The sequence below is a fragment of the Aquila chrysaetos genome, chromosome 5 (assembly GCF_900496995.4).
Source record: "Aquila chrysaetos chrysaetos chromosome 5, bAquChr1.4, whole genome shotgun sequence".
In the NCBI taxonomy this organism is placed as follows: domain Eukaryota; kingdom Metazoa; phylum Chordata; class Aves; order Accipitriformes; family Accipitridae; genus Aquila; species Aquila chrysaetos.
Genome location: NC_044008.1, coordinates 16671208 through 16692503, shown reverse-complemented (window position 1 = coordinate 16692503; position 21296 = coordinate 16671208). Strand labels below are relative to the sequence as shown.

The 21296-nt window shown below is 41.5% G+C and overlaps 2 protein-coding genes and 1 long non-coding RNA gene across 4 annotated transcripts in view; 2 read left to right on the top strand and 1 right to left on the bottom strand.

Moving 5' to 3' along the window:
* The window catches only part of ABCD2 (ATP binding cassette subfamily D member 2), a 47557-nt gene extending 36353 nt beyond the window's left edge, over positions 1–11204 (bottom strand). Inside the window, exons 1-4 of one of the 2 annotated variants that reach the window (XM_030014782.2) lie at positions 10096–11204; positions 8511–8688; positions 4796–4917; positions 1504–1672 (exon numbers count right to left, since the gene is read on the bottom strand). In XM_030014782.2, coding sequence (XP_029870642.1) covers positions 1504–1672; positions 4796–4917; positions 8511–8688; positions 10096–11031 — 1405 coding nt within the window. In that variant the 5' untranslated portion in view covers positions 11032–11204. Of the gene's footprint in view, positions 1–1503; positions 1673–4795; positions 4918–8507; positions 8689–10095 lie in introns of both variants that reach the window. The other variant, XM_030014781.2, reaches the window with a different exon arrangement.
* Positions 328–4865, top strand: LOC115341557. The gene is made up of 3 exons (XR_003923441.2): positions 328–866; positions 3959–4021; positions 4785–4865. It is a non-coding gene; the product is annotated as an uncharacterized LOC115341557 (long non-coding RNA).
* Positions 11205–11714: 510 nt separating the features above from the next.
* Positions 11715–21296, top strand: part of C5H12orf40 (chromosome 5 C12orf40 homolog) — a 28413-nt gene continuing 18831 nt past the window's right edge. The window contains exons 1-2 of the mRNA XM_041123931.1: positions 11715–14179; positions 14310–14406. The gene's annotated coding sequence lies outside the window, so the exon portion shown is untranslated. The remainder of the gene's footprint in view (positions 14180–14309; positions 14407–21296) is intronic.

Sequence of the window (21296 nt, the reverse complement as noted above, 5' to 3'; positions counted from 1 at the left end):
TTCTATTTCAACTTTAAAACTCTGAATTATCAGATACACTATGTATAAGGCAATATTATTATCAGTTAAAAATATTCTAATAGTTTTCATGTTTTCACAATGCTCTTACTGACAACAGTAAATGCAAGGCACAAAACAGACATCCCTTTCTCACATAAACTTATACTGGATGATTCAAAAGGAAATAAGTAGTATGTGTTCAAAGAGTCTGTGGGGAAGCTGAATATTAAGATTTTTCTTTTCTAACAATGCAGACACATATACGTATGTGAGCACGTGTACTTTTACCCACATACAAATCCACTCTGCAGGGATTTCTGAAGTATCAAGATCAAAAGAAAGGAGGAAAAACAGTATTACAATGGGACTTGTCATAAAAAGTGTGGAGCCTGTGGCCTAGATTCCTCTGGCCTAAATTCTGCTTAAGTCCTGGTGCACAATGCTTGGTCTTGGCTAGCTGCCTCTGAGAGCCTACAACCACTCAGGAGCAAACACTAGTCACCACGACTTAGAAGGAATTCAGGCTGGATGAAATGTCTGACTGTACGGGAATCAAATCTTAGGAAAAGGCTGCAGAGAAAGAAAAGGAGCGAGGACCTTTGAGAAATCTGTGCTGAAGGGCAGCACTGTTGAAATTGTTGAAAGCAGCTATTTCTTAAAGAGCACTTTGGTGCCTTCAACTCTACCAAGGTTTAAGTTTCCAGAAGCCAAAGGGAGGGAATGAGGCTTTTCAGCACCACAGAAGGGAGAAGCAGAAGGGGTCTGTTGGGAAAATTGGGAAAAGCCCATTGCAAAAGCTGTCTTTAAGTACCTCAGAGAGAAGCTGGACGCAAGAGGAAGAGAGAGGTGGCACATAATGGAGCACGGTAAGAAATGGATGTACACAGAAAATGCTTTGGGGAGGGTGGAGACAGAAAGATAGTGGCACCAGAAAGATACAGGATAGGGACAGGAGGGATAAGGTATACATTGATCAGATCATTTGGGAGGTGAGGGGAAGGGTAAAGTTGTCAGCGCATATTCAGTTGAAAATTCCCACTAAATTATGAAAAAATGAGCACACGCTGATCTTTAGTCTCTGAAAACAAAGTAGTATTTTAATCAAAAACTACTGAACCAATCTGTCTTTCCCTCCTACCCCAAACAAAATAACGTGGTGTTTGAAGATGAAAATGTTACAGTCTCAGTTTTCTGAAAAAAATAAAGTGTCTGAGGAAAGCAGGCACTGACCCTGTAAGAATAATAGTACCACCACCACCAATAATAGTATAGTTGAAATGCCTTTTTCATTGGAAGTTTTCACAGAAAACATTTGAGCAATCTTGTGTATTAGAAAAGCACAGAGTTACAAAATAGCAGGAGGTTAAAATGGAAGGCAACATGGTCTCTGGGGCATTAAGGCTGAGAGGCTGATCTGTTGTGGAAACAAAACCTCTGTTCACCTCCTGTTCCACTGCACCAGCCCCCCACACAGGGAAATACATCCAAATATGAATTAATTACCTTTGATTTCTAAGGGCCCATTGATGTGTAATTCTGCTTTATCTTCATTCTTGCTGTTGTTTTCAGACCCTTGAATAACTGCAGTTCTTTTGTAAATGCCTCTCTTCACCTCATCAAAGACTGAAAACATGTTGTAGACACGGGCAGTGTAGCCTGCTAGCTCAGTAACCTGAGAAACAACAAATGCCCCATTTCAGTTATACTTCACAAATTCTATAAATGAAATGTTTGGCCAAAGATTCATGAAAAACATTCCCAGCTATTCTGAGTCAGTGTTTCTCAAATGCTATTCTGGAAGGATCAATGATGCATCTTTCAACGCCTACCGATTTTCATTCCTTGAGATTCTGTGCTAACCCATATGCCACTCACAGCTCCTACCAGCCAGCAGACAGAGACAGTTTGAGGGGGACAGATTTCAGCCAATGTAAGCTATGATAGCTCCAGTAAATGAGGAGGTTGCAGAGACTGCTCTTTTCCATGGATCAGTAGAGTCTTCAACCAGCAGAGAATAGCTACTAGAATATGTGAAAACAGAGAGCTTATCATACAAGAGAAAAACAAAATCTCTGCATTTGCCAGCAAAATAAAGGTCCACAGAAGTGAGAAAAACTGGCATCTATAATTATTTATGTTTACTTCCCTGTATTCCAGAAACCTCCTGTAGGAAAGATGTGCTTTTCTGTGTAAAACAGGTAGCACCAGGGCATCCTAATCTAAAAAACGGTACAAAAAAGAAATTATTCTTCTGTCAACTGCATGTTAGAGTACCAGAGCTAAATCTGAGACCTTGGATTAGAACTGGGCATTTTTAAGATGGTGAGGTCTCTTAAAAGACTTACTCCTTTTTTTAGTCCTTTTGTCACAATTTCCACCTGGTGAAGACAGAAACAACAGATCTTTGGACCTGATAACTTCCTATTTGTGGGCAGTGACACCACCAAGAGCTCCAAAAGAGCTGCCTCCATCTGCTGACAGCAAAGAATTAAACCTGGGCACCTTACTATAAATGCATTATTAGATGGTTTTAAAAGGATGAATTTTTATACTAAATGCAGATAGCAAGACAAGAATAGTGAGAAAATGAGTTCAAGATTATAAAGTCATTAGTTTGTGGTTAAACACATACACCCCATGATTGAGTTCACCTGCTATGACGTACATAATTCCAAAATAAAATCCTCTATAAATTTCACTATCAGGGCAGATAGACTGTCTCTGGCCACATGGCCATCACTCCACTGGAGGTTAACAAGTACACAACATCTCGAAAAACTCAGTTTAAAACACTCAATGTTTCAACTCCATCAACTGTACATTGTTTTGCACTATTGGTAATTGCATTAACAGCTGTGAAAGTATTAGGCTAACACCACTTGAGGCAGTAGGTAGTACACAGGAGCTGTAACATCATTCTCCACGCTGGAGTCTTTCCAGCAATTTCAGTGGGAGCTCATGCCAGGACTGAGTGCTCCACACAGCGTCGGCACTGGTATTTGATGGAGAGAATCCTGCATGTGATGAACGCAACTTGGACCAACTGTGCCCAGGAAGAAACATAATTAGTAGTAAGTTTCTAAACCACAGCCCTACAAGCTCGCTTTGTCAAAACACTAAATACTACCATCTAAACTGTTGACCTGCAAAGAAAAGTTGAGCCCACCTCATCTGCACGCTGAATTACATTGACTGGAAGGAGGCTGCTTTGGTGCATCAGGTGGGCAAGAATTGGAACTTCACTACCACTTGAAGTGGATTGAAGTACACTGTCCTTTGAAACTGCCTGAATCAAGAAATGGGAATGACAATGTGGTTAAAGTACCACAGTGTCTCTTGAAGAGAAGTATAATGTAAAATTAAGATGGAAATTCATAGAACTGGTCTTTGACCTCATGCTGTCTGGATTAAAATCTCACCATGTTATAAACAAAGTGAGTTTGTTCAGTTGTTCCTACTACTTTGTGGGTATTTTTGTTTCCAAAAAATAAAACCACAATGTTTGTAACTCCTCATGTACATTATACAAATTACTTAAATGTTGAAAATAAAATAGAAATTACATCAGTGTATAATAGGTTATCTGGCAGTATCTTTAGAGCAGGGGCCAGGCAAGGGAACAGCTAAAGGAGCATAGGTCAAAATCACAGCCCATTAGAAGAACTCCTTCTGAAAAAAGCACAGACTCTGGCTTTGTCAGAGTCCATATCATAAGGCACAAAACTACCCCTCCTCCTCCAATTTACAAAGCTGTAGCTATTATGGCTGGATTCCAAGTAATGGAATCCATAATCTTTGATTAGTTGCCTAGCTAATGCGTGCCTCCTCACACTGCACTGGGAAAAGGGGTCCCCACCAAAGGGACGAGCAAAAACCAATTAACAAATGCAGAACCAACATTCAGAAGGAAACGTTGAGGAGGATAACAGCACTGCCTCGCTTTTCTTTTGTTTAACAGCCGGCAACTAGAGGAACTCCCAGGAGAGACCACAGATGAAAGCCCAACTTTATTGGAATTTGGGTGAGGACCTGAAACCTCAGCTCCGATCTTCCAGATAAACATCCTGTACTTCTAGACTATTTGCTGTCCCAAGTTGGATTTTTTCCTGCTAAAATTTCTCTACTTTGCAAAATTACTTATAGTTTAACAGGTTCACAAGATACTGAAAACAGCCCTACAGTTTAGGTGGCCAGGAAATAAGTATTGAATTCTCTTTGTGTTTCATACAAAACATGACTGGAATGGGTTGCCCAGAGAGGTAGTAGATGCCCCACCCCTGGAAACATTCAAGGTCAGGTTGGATGGGGCTCTGAGCAACCTGATCTAGTTGAAGATGTCCCTGCTTATTGCAGGAGGCAGGGACAGGGACTAGATGACATTTAACCATCCCTTCCAACCCAAACTATTCTACGATTCTATGACACTTCCAACAGAAGAATCCCAATACATTGGAGACAGACAGTCTGAATTCGGGTCTGTGCTCCAAACAGAGGAGGAATTTGAACCTTTATCACTCGCATTCCAGGAACTTCTATTGCTCTCTGATGGCACCTGAACACAGGCATTAAAAATGACATTTACATGTTGCACCACACTGGCAGCTGTGCACTTTAGACTCTTTGTGGACTTAACTCTAAAGATCAAACTATCAGTTCAAAGATCTCTACAGATTCAGTTGCATTAGAATCTGCCTTCAAAAATTGCACTTTTTTTTTTTTTTTACATTTGATATTAAATATAAATTCTGTTTTACTTTTTTTCTCTTCTCTTTCATGTATGACAGATGCGCAGTACCTCTTTGTATGAAGACATAATCCTTTCAATAGCATCTGCTCCAGAAATCAGCAAGTTTCGTGATGTAGTAAAAGCTTCTGTTCTTTCACTAACCATTGCCTGTTTCTGGCCATCTTCCAATTCTAAAAGTAAAAAAAGTTTTCTGTTAAAATATGCTTCTGAAAATTATCTCTACCAATTAAATTGTGATTAGAATGTGAACCATTTTAGAACAGCTTTTAAATTAAAAGAAAGTTAACTCTGCAAAGACAACCTTTCAAAAAGAATTGGTGAACGTAACTAGCATAGATAGCTTGGTAACAAAGAATAAGTAGGAGTATATGGAACTCACCTTCTTATGCAAAACATCCTATTCTTTTATACTATTTGTCTACCTAGATAATTTTCCTTTTATTCAACCTAAATTTTTCAAAATACAAAAAAAGATTTTTTAAAGTTTCTTTTTTAAGCTAAGCTGCTGCTAGGCATCAGGCTAGGCAGGGTAATAGGTGGATCCAGTGTGGCAACCCCTGTATTAGCAATCGTTATTAACGTCCTCTGTGATGTTTGCACAGTGTTGATGGTCACGAAAATCTGGGGGGAATTCCCTGCAGGTGTAATGCCACTGTTAATTTTATGGGCTGTCAAGCAATGCAAGAGTATAGCAAACAATATATTTTACTTAGTAACTGTCTCACCTCCCCAACAAGATCAGATTCTAGAAATCTGGTGTCTAGAAATCTACATGCAGTGCCAAACCCAGATGTATCTTTCTGTATTTATTAGTTAAATCTAAATGTTATTTTGTTTTCATTTACACATCCATAAAGGTATCCCTATGTAATTTCATCTGAGTCACCGAAATACACTATGGATAATTTAGGAAAAACTTTTTTTAAATTCTTACATAATAATTTTGCATACATATATATATATATATATATCCGATCTATACGTTACTCTTTCTGGCCTCAGATATTTTTTATAACAATTTTAATTAATTGAGATACATGTTCAAATTTTTTAGCTTAAAATATACAACATCAGTACACTGTCAACTAGTTGTATGTAATCTAGCCACTTGAGACACGAGAGGCATACTTTTTTTAAAAGAAAGACAGAAAACCTCTTGTAAAGGGAGAGATTACAAAATTCTTGCTCATGTAGTTTTAAAAAGTCATTTCCACTCCAAGAAGAATAAACTTAGGGGATAGGGAGAATCCAGTTAATTCGTTAGTAAATACTAAATTGAAATTTGTTTCTTACTTCTCAGAGAACCAATTTTTGCTGGTCTTGTTGGGATTATAGCTTATGTAGCCCATGCTATGTAGAACCACCACAATTAAATCATTTAGGAATCAGGTATGGTTTAACTCACTAATGCAGCATTCCTCCTGCATTGTAAATGCAGAATTTACTGATAGCTGCTTCCAGCACCCAGGCTAGCTCATCTAGCAAGAGTTTAGAGATCTCTACAAACCACTGCATCAGTCATTTTAGGGGTATTTGAAAAATTAAAATTATATACAATTTATGAGCATTTCACTGTTCCAAAACATAAGCTCTTATATTACATGCCTAACCCACCAAGATTACTTTTCTTGAACTTTTTGTCCAAAACATTTTTCATATGGCTGGCCTCCTGTGTTTGAAGAAGTAGTGTGTTGTAACAGGGCAGTTAGAATGTCTCTGTTTCATACAGAATTTAACATTTCCCTTTTCATCTTCATTTATGTAATTGATAGTCACACTTGTTTTATAAACAAAGATAAGTGTTCACCGTGTCTACAGAAATCAAAGTCTTGCTTCCAAAAATAGTTACTTTCCACAAACTGATGAGAGACCCAACATTTGGAACACCAATGGTTTAATACAAAAAGAATGAGAAATGTTATTAAATGGGAATCTTGGCTTTGCCAGTTAATTTCTTCCCTGAAATATGTAATAGAATTAGCAAATTTCAGTCAGAAATATGACCGCCATAGAAGATTCTTTTTTCTTTTTATTGCAGGGTATTTTTTTTTTTTTTTTTTTTTTTACCCTGAAGAAGTATACAAAACCTATTGCTTTACACCTTTAGTCTGAAGTCTGAAGTCTGGTCATGGTACCAGTTTTGTACATATCCCTGATTCTGGTGATTTATCCTAAAGTAATAAATCCACTATTTCTTCCTTCAGATATGAACAAACTTCATCTGACCTGCTGAGGCACAAAGCACTGTTTTCCCAAGCAGGTCAATTGTAAGTTCAGGTCTGCCTGATTCTTTGAATACCTGTTATACTTCAAACTGGTCTCGACAGTGTTGATTTATATTATGTTTGTGATCCATCATGATCACATGATATGCTATGCCTCATGTCTCCATAATAAGTCCCATGCTTTAACAGTTTAGGTTGCTGGTGGCAAATACTCTTCTGCTTTACAACATGAGCCACTGCTGTGTCTTTCTTTTCTCCCACATTTGAAAAGTATTCATCAAAAGAATACTCATAAGTAACAGGACTGTTATTTAGTTTAGCATGAATACGAGTCTTTTTTTAATTCATGCTGTAATACCAAGGAAGTATTTACAATGTGTGGTTAAACAATCTTTTTCTTGACTGTATTCATTCCCATCTTAGCAGAAAGACTCTTACCACTTTTTCTGTTGTGCTGATAACCTTCACTGTGAGGTGAATTGGCTTTGTACAAACTCTTCTGTTTGGAATAGGACCTCCTGATATTTCTGAAACTGTTACCAGGATGCCAGCCAGGGTCCTGATACAGTGCCCTCCTGAGCCGTGTGATGGGCAGCGGCTCAGACAACTGAACACCCAGCCATGTACCAACACAATTGCAAGTAAGCTAAACGACGTGCAGGCTGCACGAGGTCATCCTACAGGTCAAACCAAGCTTGTCCAGTTGGACAGCCCTGATTTGGAATATAACTGCCAAGAGCTGCACAGAAAAGAATTCACTCATTCCTGATTAAATGTACCCAGCTTAGAACTGATCCTTCCACAGACATAGTAGGATCTGTTCTTAAAAGAATCCTATGGAATTTGTAGTATATTCTATGGTTCTAATTGCTTATAAGGAAGCCTGTTGAGGCAAACTTCCCCACCTGTCTTTCACTACCCCTCCTTAATTACCTTTCTTTCTGCTCTTTGGGGTTTTTTTAATAGCATCTGCAATAACAACACTACTTGAGTCTCGTTTCACTTCCTGGAAAGTTGTGATAGGATGTCAAAAATGATACCATCCAAGCCTAGAAACTGAATTTCACCTTCTTTTCTCCCAGGGAGTCAGGGAAAAACAGTGGTTCCTAACAGATCAACACATAAGAGAATAATTACCTATAATTACACTATGGTTTATGGAAGGAGGAGATAAGCACTCTAGGAAAATTAACAGTATCATTTTGTAAAGTGCAGGAGATGCTGCAAAAATCAGCCTGTCATCCCAACAGTGGCTAGTGAAAAAGGACTGCAATTATCATTATAATCTCATGTGACACAAGGATCCTCTAAGCCCTGAATTCATGCTGTTTATCAGGCTTATGTTCAAAGTTGGATCTTTTGCATTGCTCTTTCCTCAGCTGACTTGCTATGCTTGAAAGTTACACACAAGACACAGACATTGTAATAAAGTCTGCGAATAATAAATAAATACGAATGGCACTCAGGGGAAGTACAGTCTTTTGAGGATGTAACTTTAAAGAAACATTTAGAAATTAAGTAAAAAATGGTATTACCGCCATCTGCAAATCCCGTTGCGGTGATGATGGGCACAGCGACCATAATCATACCACAGCTACTCCAGACATACTTCATCAGGAACTGCTCTATCATGATGTACCATAAACGTTTGGACAAAATGAGATTCATTTGATCTGCCAAAGCCTTGTAGCTTTTTTGCAGTTGTTTCATTTCTACCTACAGTTTAAAAAAAAAACCATTTATACAATGCAACAAAGATGCACATCATACAAGATACATTCACATAAGTGCATGAAATAATTGGGTACCCAAGGCTGTGACTTCTCAGTCACATCTGCTGCACAGTACTTTATTTTCACAGTGCTGCAGTCTCACAGCAAAAGTGCACAGCTTTATGGAATTCAGTGGACCTGGTGTACGCTACAGGACGATGTACGGTATCGTCCCTCAATAGCACATTGGCAGCTTTTCAGTTCTTTTAAGTTCTCTGATAGATACAAGAACAACATACAAGGCAGTCACAACAGCTGATTCAAACAACCAAAATAAGATTGATTCCACATCCTTTTAATAACGCTGCAGCTGTAGAGTTTCACAGCAACTGAAACTCCTCATACTGGAAAGCATTTGGGGATCAATTATCTCCAATGACTTAAAGTTGCAGAGCTGATCCCTGAAATCCAATGCTGCTTGTGTTTGCAAGCGGTCTGGAGGAAGAGAGAACTATCCCAAGAGGTTTAACAAGTCAAAGAGAGTTGCAAGTCAGTATGATATAACGCATTCAGTTCAAGACAGTATATGTGGGAACTGAAAAAAAAATGTTTAATTTAGCTGCACTTAAAACATTACTATAGGCAGCTTTTGAGAATGATTGCTTCTACCAAAATAAACCATTTACATTATATAATCATTGCTTGGACTGAAAGAGTAATACTTCAGGCTCATTTCTAGCTTTCATTTTCACTTCACGTGAACACCTTTTTTTTTCCACACCGTGTTTCAAAGGTGTTACAGCCAAAATTCACTTCTAATAAAAATATGAAGAGTTCCTTAATAAGGTGGCTTTAAAACAAGCCATTAGTTTATGTAACTGTGACTGCTGAGGTACTGTACTTAAGCTATTTTAAGACTCTGATGACTACATCTTTGCTTAGCTATGTAAAAAGAGTGTCAAAGGTTGTAGAGTGCTCTGTGCTATCACAGAGTTTTTTCCCCTAGACTTTCTGGTGTGCCCTGGTTGCTGTTTCTGCAGCATTAAATCTGGTAATTCATAAACACGGGTGAAAAAAAAAAAAAAAGCTTGGAAAAGTTAGCAAAATGGACCGGGGGGGGGGGGGGGGGGGGACGGGACGACGACAGTAACAGAGATTAGCTTTCTAGAAAAGCATAGGAACCAGCTGCAAAACAGGAACACTGTCAGAGCCCAAGGGAACTACAGTCCGCTCCCCCCCCCAGATACCGCCCGTGAGACGGCATTTTCCTAAGAAACGGGAAGTGCTAGCTGTAAACAGGTTTAAATGTCAGAGGGACCCAAAGTGCTTGGAGAGGGCAGGAGGGGAAGCACAGGGCAGCTCCGGCACTGCAGGAGCAACCCTAACACCCTCCAATTTCTCTCCTCCTTACCTTGTGTCCTCGGTAAAAGGCGATCTCTTCCACATTGGCAATGATGCGTGAATGCATGAAGCGCAGATAGCCCTTCTTGTGAGCCTCCTCAGCCACCAGCTTGCCAAACTTGGGCGAGCAGGCTTTGAGCACGCGGGCCGTAGCGTAGACGACGAGCCCGGCCAGGACTGTGGGCCCGATGGGGTTAGCGCCCCGGGACCGCGCCGTGCGGATGAGGGTGTAGGAGGTGAGCACAACATCCAGGATGGGCTTGGTGAGGTTGGAGTAGAGATGCGCCACGGACTGTGAGAACATCATGATGTCCTCGGTGAGGGACTGGTCGGGGTTGGCCAGCCGCCCGTCCATGCTGATCACCCTGTAGTAAGTCTGGTTGGCAAAGTAGGTCTCATAAGCGTGATCCACCAGGCGCGTGCGGAAGGCGAGGGCCAGCTTGCACTCCAGGTACCGAATGGTGCTGTTCACAAAAGTGGCCGGGATCGCAATCATCAGCCACTTGATTAATTTGCAGACAAAGCTCCTGGGCTTTTTTTCCACGATGCTTTTCACGATCTTCCCATCGAGGGCGGCCACATAGATGGAGAGGAAGGTCCTGGAAACCAGGGCGACCGAGTGGAGGCAGAGCAAGCCCAGCTCGGCGCTCACCAGCTTCGGGAAGAAGAGCTTGCGAAGTTCCAGCAGCTGCTTGAAAAATTCCGCGTTCGCGGCCGGGGAGGCTCTGCCGCGGCTGCCGGGGCGGCGCGGCGCCTCCCGGCCCCCTTCAGCCCGGCCGGCGTCCTGCGGGCCGCCCTTGCAGCCCGCCCGCTTCACGCGCCTGCGGATGATGGGATAGAGGATTCTGAGCCCGTACGCCGCAGCCAGCAGGCACGCAGCCCTCTTCGCGGCGCTCGCCCTGCTCCATTGCACCCGCCGGGCCGCCGCATGCAGCATGTGGGTCATCCTGCCCCGCCGGAGGCGCCGCTTCGCGCCGCTCCTAGCGAGGGCGGCTCATAGCCAGCGGGAAGGCCGGCCCCGCCGGGTCTTCATCGGGCCGCCGGCGGCCCCGGCTCCCCGCCGGCCGCCTCTGCCGCGACAGAAGCCGAACGAGCCCTGCCTCCGAGGGGCGACGGTTGCCTTCAAAGCGCGGCGCGTTGCACGACGCAGCCCGGCGCCGCGCAGCCCGCCCCGCCGACCACCATTGGCTGCGCCGCGCGGGGCGGCACCGGCAGCGGCCCGGCTCCCCCGCACCGCGGCCGCGGCCGCCCGCTCGGGGCCCGGCCACCGGCAGCGGCAGCGCGGCTCCCGCCGGCGCTCGGCCCCGGGGTGACAGCGGGTCCCCCGCAGCTCGGCCCGGCTGCGCGGCGGGTCCCCGCAGCTCGGCCCGCTAGCGCCCCGGCTCGCCTCGGGCTGCGGCCGGCCCTTTCCTTCCGCCTGCCCTGCGGAGCAGGCACCGCCTCCGGCCCCGGCCCCGCCAGCGGCGCGGGGGCGCGGCGGGGAGAGCTCGGGCCCTGCGGCAGCCCCGGCGGCGGCGGGGCACCGCGTCACCCCCGGCGCCCGCCCGTGCCCTCCCCCGGGGCGAGGCGGGGGGCGCGTAACGTCGCCGCGGGTGGGGCGCCCGGTGCGGGGCGAGCGGCGGCCCGGTGCGGGGCGAGCGGCGGCCCGGCCCGGGCGAGGGCAGCGCGCGGTCGGGGCCGGTGGGCGAGGGGCAGCCTCCGGTCGGAAATCTGGCCGGGCGGCTGCGGCAGGGACCCGGGCGGCTGCGGCAGGGACCCGGGCGGCACGGCGTCTCCGGGGCAGCGCTTTCAAAATACGCGTGATTTATTTCCTGTCCTCCCGTCAAAAGGAAACCGGTGTTGTGCTCTTGCAGCGTTATTGGACAAAAACAACCCCGACCGATTCGCACGGTCCCTGCGGAAAAAAAACAGGCTAAATTCGCACAGGGGAATTAACAGGAAAGGCAGTTGTCTTGCTGCTTCGTTTTTCTCTCTCCCTATTTTCTTATTTCTACTTCTTCACTTGTTTGGAAAAGGCATTGTGTTTGAAGTTGATGGGGGAGGATCAGAGAACTTAAAAAAAATACTTTGGGTCCTCTCACACTTTGAAAATGTAGTAGTAAGGTAACTTCATCAGCTGGTATATGATAAAGCACTAGTCTAGGAGGTGTGTGTACAAGCAGATTTGAAAAATGTGCCATTAGGCACTTACAGGAGTGCTGAGGAGTCCGGCCTTCCCCTGGAAATGGAGAGTGAGGCCACCAACCTCACTGTAAGTCGGAATATGTAGAGTTAAATCAAGTCACATTACTGTTAGCCCTCTTTGGACAGAGTACAGTGTTGATGTTTGGATAGCAACACAAATTTCATGATGAAGAAATAGTATCTTTGATTTGAGAGAGCTTTGCTTTTAAAAATCAGGCACCACATATCAAAACATCCAGCTACCTTCCAAAACCCCAGTAAGCCAAGACCTGCAAGACAAGACCGAGTAAGATCTGTCTCTCACTTCTTCCTAGGAGGTTACACAAATTGTGCTGGACAGTTACGTAGAGAAGATGTGGGGTAATCTTGGAGTTTATTAGACTTTCTGCTGGTGAGGACAGGCTAGAGATCTGGATAGAGGTCCTTCTAGCTTTTTTTTTTTTTAATACACAACTCAAAGATAGGAAAATGTCAAAATCTGACCTAGTGCAGTACAGCTAACATTCAGTTTGTAGGTAGGCCTGGTTTCACTGCAGATTAATTTGTCAGTAACATAGAAGGGTTTTTCAGCGCACAAAGACACTGACAAAATACACTAAGAAATTGCTTCGCTTAGGGTTTGTTATTTTTTAATCATGATCTCCAGTTGAATACTTCCCATTCTGGCTTGTGTGTGTCACAGCATACTCTTAGATTTTGCCAAACCACAGTTATTTGCAATATTCCATTACTCTAGCATTTTCTTAGCAAGGGGAAGGTTCACAGATCTCTTTCAGTTCTGCACATCTGCTGACCTTTCACTTCACAAGATCCTGGAGGGCTGAAGCTTTTGGTGACTTGACGGCAAGTGCAGACATACGCCCCAGAGTCAGATCTGTGGGAACATTTAAGTAAAGCAGATCTGACCATGCAGTGTTTCAGTCAATAAAAGCAATGTATTTTCTTCTTTTGAAAGTATGGAGAAAAGCCTGAACTGTTGTTTTAAATACACCCTTTCTTCTGTTCTTGCTGCCTGGAGAGCTTTGCTCTGCCACAGTCCTGCTCTGTAATCCATGCACAAACTCCTCTTTGTGGAACATGGCCTTAGGTGGTAGATTTTTATTTTGGCGGTGAAGACAGCAATTTTACTACATTTAGTAATAATAAAATTTCTCAATATTACTGGAAAAATAATTACCAAACTGCAGTAATACTGGTGCAATGTTCAGTGCTCTGTTGTCTCTGTAATTTCTACTGACTTTATTTTAAAACTTTTGAAGATAAGTGCAATCAAATAAGTTTGAGTAACTGAGGCTGTGGGGTTGGGGGGTTGTTGATATTAGAACCAGAATATTTGGGGGTTTATCCTCTCTTAAGGAGAACGAGATACTTTTTTTTTTTTTCTCCTAGTGCCAAGTGATTGGTTTTTAGTCATATGGTTAGTTTTCATCAAACACATTAAAATAACTTGTGTGCATTTTCTGAATATAGGAATCAATAACTGAGGAGGAAGAGTAAGAGGAGCTTATCCTATTTTTATAATTATTTAATATTCTGTAATAATTTTTCACTATTTTTAAGTCAATATTCCAGCAGAACAGAATGCCATAATTCTGCTCCCAACTACCCCAAATAAAGTTGTTTATTATCCAAACAGTCCTTCTCTGATGACTGAAGTAACAGAATCACTGTCAATAGAAATGATTTGTGCTTGGATACAACCACAAAGCAGAAATGGAAACAATGAGTATCAGGCTGACTAAACTCCATGAATGTTTGAACATGTAGGAACTGGAGTGTAATCATGGCAACACTGATGTCTCTTTTTTCTCTTCTATTTTATGCCCACTGGCTCCCACTCCAGTGCTTCGTCCTTGCACAACTTTGTGACTGCAATGGAGATAGTGGAATTGAAGCATGCAGGTTATTATGTAAGAGATATCAGTCAGTATTACTCAATGATCATTTTTGTACCTTTTGATTCAATGTTTGAAAAAATAAAACATGCAATTTTTGAAGCAAAAGGCCATTTACCTGATGTCTTATATGCTCCTAACACAGAGTCCAGTGGCTGTAACATCAGTCCATCAGTCTTTGCAGTAAACTGGAATTTCCTTGCTGCTTACGGAGTTATCCACTGTGCCATAAAGACATAAAGGTACTGAAAAATAGATATAAATGATGCATTTTATATCATTGCTATTTGGGATATTTACCATTTAGATACACTTAGATCATGCATAAAGTACGTAGCTGCTTATACATGGATGAAGTATATGTGAAACATATATGAATCCACACAGTGCCCATTGTTTTCAATTGCATACGAATACTGAACTGTAAATCATTTCTAAAATATGGTGTATTGTAATACGGTGAGCTAGCAACGTCTGGTCTTTTTCTTTAATTTTAAGCTGTATGTTTACATAGTGGTGTGGGAATTTTAGGACTCACTGTGAGCCAAATTCAACAGAGGATGATCATACAAGCCGTTATTCAAGTAAATACCTTACTTTAAAGTACTTCCAAAGTTTCTGTTGACTTAAATGTCATCACTTACATAAGTACAGAAACACACCCGCAGAATTAGTTTGCAACGTCAAGGCAAACCAATGACAAATTAGACCTTTTCATCAGAAAAGGGCGATAAGATACCTGATCTTTGATTTCAAATTTGTAGCAGCAGAAATTGTGTGCTTATTCTGCCTGGTTTAGAGAAGGTATTGGCTATAATCATATACCTCAGTAGAATATCCAGACACTGTAATTCATTTAGGATCTGGAGGTCTAAGCCAAGCAAGAAGCTTCAGTTTTAACGTGACAGATATGGAACCTTGTTGAAGAAGTGTCACTAGTGAGACAGGCCTGATCCTACCAAGCAGTTGGTTCCAACTGTTTTGGTCCTAATGAGGCCGTATGGTACCCAGACTAGGCAGAGATGTGTTACGGCAAGAGGGTAGAGAGAAGAGGGGAAATGGGAAGGTCCTGCTCTGTTGTTTGGCCCTGAGTCTAGGCACCACAGAGATGGTGTAAATGGGGGGCAGTCCTGCACCAGTAGTCCTCTTCCCCTTATTCCGTCTTCAGGGAGATGATACATACTTGCTGCTGTAAATTTAAACCCTGCATGACTTGTAGGTTATGAGAATTTTATCCTTAAGGGATTTAGGTAATCTGGCTGATGGAACAATCAATAGCAGACCAATCAAACTCTTCTGACTTCTCAGAACAGCATGATTCTAGACAGAATACAGCTCTAGAAAGAAGTGTAAACAAGTAGTTTTCCCTTTACAGAGAGAGAGGAAGAGGGAAAGGGCCAAGGGTACAGAAGGTCAGTGTCAGCTGCTCCAACCACAGTGAATTGCTGACTAATGATCTCAGACAAAGAATTACACTTTTAATATTTAAGCTTCAATACTTAAAAACTTTCATATCTGGATTTTTTTAGACATATTTCTCTTGTTAAATTTATTTCTTAACTCCATTCAAATGATTTGACTGAACCCAGCAATTCCAGAAAAATACAATTATGGAAAGCACATGTCTATTTTATGCCTTCAGAAGTCTCAAATATGTTACTTATGTGTTTCAGGTTTTGCTTTAAATCTGTAAAGGGTTCTATTCTCAGATCATCTGAAGAAATGCTAACATTACCTTATTAATCCTTTTCTCAGGTGCATGGTAAACACTTGAACAAGCTACATGCATAGTGCAATAGTATAGGTATAAGTGGTAAAATCATGTAGCTGGTGTCAATTAGCAGCGGTTATATTGGGACTGCCCGCAGCAGAGCCAATGTTCTACTCTGCAAAAGTGCAGGCAGGAATAAATCCACAAAAATAATCTATCCTACTGATGCACCCCAAAAATGAGATCTGCTGCCATCCTTTTGTCGTGCCTCAAGAATTTATTTGAGGGTTTACAGCTGGTAGGTATGACAACAAAAAGATTGTCTACTGCAATTTATTCATTAACTCTTATTTGGGAGGCTTCTAAGTATTAAGAGTAAGCAAACTGGTTCAGGCCAGTGCTCCACTGAGCACAGTATTCTGTCTCTAACAATAGCTCTAAGCAGATACCCAAGAAAGAAAAAGAATTGCAATTACATATGATGCTACCTCCCCTGCTGTAGCTTCATACCATTCCAACGTCTGGCCATTTTCAGCTGTGAGAATTTCATGAGACTGTGAGGTTTTTCTATGAAATATTCCACTCTTACAAATACTTGTCCAGTCTCTCTTGAAATCAGGTAAATTCTTACATAAATAACATCCTTTGGCAAGCAGTTCCTCAGATCTACCATCCTGTACGTGAAGAATCACTCCTTTTTGCTTGCTTTGACCCTGGCGCCCACAAGCCCCACTTTATGGCCACTTATGCCTGTTCTGGGCGAGGCATTCAACAACGGAGCGCTCTCTCTCTCTCTCAGTCCCTCTTCCTGCCACCACCCCCCCCACCCCCCCAACTTTCCCATACCACTTGTGAGTTTGTCAGCCTCTCTTCCATATCGGCCCCCAGCCCCTGAGTGCATGGATGCAAGAACTAAACATTCTCTCCACTCTCTCTTGTATTTTAGCCAATGGCAGGACCTTCCCTTTTATTTCATGGCTGCTTAGTCTCCTTAAAACCTTCAGTAACACATGTTGTCAGCAGCCTTAATTAAATCCATGAAGACTACAGCAATGACTCTTTTCTACATGCTTATGAGGCAGCACTTCATCTACAGAAGCTATGCTGGCTCTTCACATGCTGGCCTATATTATAGTTCCGATATTTTTTGTTATGCAGAAGTAGGCTTTCTGGATTGCCACAGAATCTTTGTTGGGGTTTTTGTGGGTTTTTTTTAATTGTGTCACATTTGCTGCCCTCTAGTCTCCAAAACCAATTTAAGTGGTCCTTTCCACACTGCTGCATTATGGAACTTTTCAGTGAATACCATTTAATCTTGGTTCTATGCTAGTGTTCATTCTGTCTTGGCAAGATCATTTTGACATCTTCTAGTGTTGTTTTCACTTTGGACAGATCTGCTGAGTTCCCCAGAGAGAATTCCTGCATAAAGTTCTCCCCGGTTTCCTCATCAATGAATACTGATGCAAAAAAACCTAACTTATCTTTTCTGTAACATCCATGTCTCCTCTGAGCACTCATGTTGTACCTTGGTCATCAGCTGGCCCTGTAGACTTTCTTGCAGGCTTTTGCTCCTCGTTGATATGTAAGAAGAATGATTTAGAAGTTTGGTTCCTTTGCCTAGTTGTTTCCCAAATTCTTTTTGGCCTATCTAATTGTATTTTTATGTTTATCAAAGTTCATGTTCCTTTCTGTTATCTTCTTTTGAATGCAGTATAGCTTTTTGCTATGTTTCAGACTGTCTCTTTGCTTCAAGTCTGGTATCCTTCAGCTTTCTCTTAGCCACGTGTAAGTTTTTAATTCTTTTAGCTCCCTCTCCTAATTTGTCTTTAACAAGCCTCATTTTGTTCCCTTACGTGAGTTCAGCGCAACTATAGACAATTATTTGGTCTTTGTTGTTCTTTCTAGAAATATTGTTTTTATAAAGTGGGGATTCCAGTGTGAGACTCTGAACCCAATCTTGTGCCATGTTCTCCACCAAGCCAAGGACTGCACTTCATCTTGAGGGCTCATTCTGTGAAAATTCCATCTAAATAATACCACCTAAGAATGGCGGCTGCTTCATGCAGCAACATGTCAATATACTGTTGTTGATGGTACTGTCCTGGCTGGTGCTTTGATATGTAGATCCAGTCCCATGTTCTTCCCAACTGGGCTTTGAATTTCGACCCATGTAGATTATGTGCTTCTCTCTGAGGTGGCTGGTTTGCTATGTTTGGAAACTATTTAGCCTCTCTACTATCTAGTCTTTCGACTAATGGCATCATCTCTTTCCATTTATGCTCACTCCTAACTCCTTCAAACCTAACATAATAAATCCAGCTCAGCAAGGAGTGCATATCAGTTGAAACAACCACAAAAGGTGGTCTCTTACCACACCGTTTCAAACACAGCAGGGGCAAAACTGATCTTCTGTTGAATGCATGGGTAGTCATTGATTTCAATACATGTTGTAGCTATTTAAACTGGGGTTTCATACGAGATGAATGCTACTCATCTCATACAGCAATTTACTGTCATTTTTCTAATCTAATGCTGATACCTTTTACATGAACATAAGGAAGCCCACTGTTTTTCTCTAGGTATTCGGCTGAAGATTAGTGTTTTGTGGTGAAATATAAAAATCCTTGGGCTTCCTGCAATTTCTAGAATTCTTTGAACTAATGCCCTTAGAGTTGATCAAAAAAGGCCTCTGACCTTTAAAGGTGAATGGGGGAAGGACTTTTCATTAAACTAATTGAAAGAGTTCTGTCTTTCAAGAGGAACTACTTTTTAAAGGGGAGACTTTGTTTTTAAAACAAGTTTTGTCTTCTGTTTTAAACCTCCTCAGACTCAATCATGACTTTGCAATATCACAGCCATCTTTTAAAAAGAACTCTTTTAGGGCAAAACCACCAATGAGGTTAGTATAAAACACCACAAGGACAGTATTACTTTATTTCTCCAAAATGTGGTCTCTCAAGTAAGGGAGTGGGCAGAGGAGCATTGACTGGGAGAAGACCATGCAACTCTGTAAACAAAGTTTAAGCACTGGATTTGCCAAACAAAATCTTTCACTTGGAACAGACTCACGTTTCTTTCAGTTATGCATTCCTAGCATTAGATAACTAGGTCAATGTTTAGGCACCTAAATAACCCTATCCTGGCATTTAACAGTACCAGAAATTCCCACCCTGGATAGAGGATTCAAAAGCATTTGAGTTACTCTGCATCTTTTATGTAGTTATCTACGGATGCATTTAGTTACTAATGCTAGATATCAAGATCAAACACTGTGGGCAAAAATCAAAGTTAAAATATGTTAAATTAACACCAAAAAAAATTCAGTAATGCTGTAAAATATTTAAACCCAACTGTGAGAATCCCCAGGGTTTTTTTTTTTACTACACATTCATCTGTTTAGTAATCCCTTCCTTCGTTATAATGAGCATTAGAGGAGGACACTTGCTGGGAAGTGGAAGGTTCATTAAAAAACATGAGAACCATTTGCAGTTAGTTCTAAGAAATTACTTGGAAACACATCTTCTCTCTCTCTCACTGTGTCCAGTGAGTATAAGATTGTACATAAGCATTGTCCATTCACTCAAGGGAAAGACTGTCCTGCTTAGGGAAAGAAGGGTGTGCAAACCTTCAGGGTACAATAATGCTGCAGACAGTGGCACACACTTTCACTTCATGCAGTTTCAGTTATCTAACAGCTGCTTCCTCTCTGGGTGTTGGAACATAGAGTAGGAGCCTAATTAGGTAGTCTGAGGCACTCTTCAGAAGACCCCCCTCTCTCTTATTTGATTATACAGGAGTTCTGTGAGGACTTAGTCAAGGCCAAAAGTTGCACGGTCAACATTTCAACACCAGCCTTCCTGGAGAAATGCAGTCTTCCATCAGATAGATAGTACACTGCTTTGGACTGCTTTGGACTGCTTTGCTACGTCACTTATATCTAGAGCTGCTCTGATAATGAAGAAGCATGTTGGAGGAGAAAACTCAAGTGCTGAAGGTTAGAAAGCTGTTCTGAAGAAGATGCTGTATAATACTTTCTTAACAAATGAACATGAGATGTAGTTATTCTGAAGAGTGGCTGTTAAAAAGTTACAAAAAAAGGGAAATCTTCAAGGCTTTTTTTCTTCTTTAAAGTTCAGTTTCTGATGCACAGAGAAGTCTCCTTGTTCTATACTTAATTCACTTTCCAGAGAAGCAACTAAGCTCCGTGAAAGTCATGACCTTTAATAATAACATCCTGCAATTCTTTGAAAGTATGACATCACTTAGAAATTCAAATCAATTATTTCAAAGTTTTCAAATGTTGACAGTCAAGATGCAATATTTAGACACTGGAAATCTAGAGTCATATGCATCTCAGGCCTTATTCTACTGTTTACTTTGCCTTCATCAAAGAAAGAACTGATTCTTTATTTTGTGATCATTTGAAAGGTGTTTTAGCTTTAGCTGCAGAAAATAATTAATTGAAGCTGCCACATCACTTTTGCTGGTTTCTGCAAACTACTGCTAACTACGAGATTCAATAAATCAAACATAAAGAAAAGTGCAGTCTTTTCCTTTAAATGCAGATAATGCTGTGGAAGAGTAAGAGTAAGGGTGGTACAGAAAATATCATATGTTAGAAAAACAAAAGTAAAAGGGATTTGAGTATGTCATGCCTGAAACTACCTCTTAGACATAGTATTAACAAGTTAAACATTTACACTAGATGGAAATGCAAACAAAATAAAAAAGATTATTTCAGGTGATGAAATGAGTTAAATAATCTTTCAGTCTGTCATCTGTCATAATTGCTTTAGAGGCACACACACTTAAAATATAGATATATTTTACTGTGAAGATTTTAATCTGGTGTTGTTACAAGAAACAATTATGCATACTAATCAGAAATACTGGTGATATCTCGACAATAGAATATTCTGTCCAATAAGTTTATTCAGTTTAATTGGTGATATTTTAGAGAAGCAGATCTTTTCACTTCTATAATCTTTTAGCTGTGGATTCTATAAACACCCTAGCAAAATTAAAAGTTTTAGAAAGAAAAAAACTTGGGTAGTTTTTAATATTAGGCTCCTAATATCTGCTCTGAGCACTCTTCACATTGTTGTACTAATGGCAATCAAACATTAGTACCCTGAAAAATGTTAGGCTAAAGATAACTCAGTAAAGAAACACCACAGGAAAAGAAAAATACAGAATTTTAATGATTGTTTTGTAAACGGGTGCTTTCACTTGCTGAAACGATGGCAGTAAGTCACAGGGAAGGGAGCAAGGGGACTTGTGTTGCTGCTGAGGTGCCCCAGGAGCACAGGGAGCACCTGCAGCTCTGTATCCCTCCTCAAGGGTTTGTCGCTATTTAGAAGCAAAAGCTCATGGGGCAGCTCAAAGGGCAACAACACCTACTAGTAGAAAATGCTCATTGAT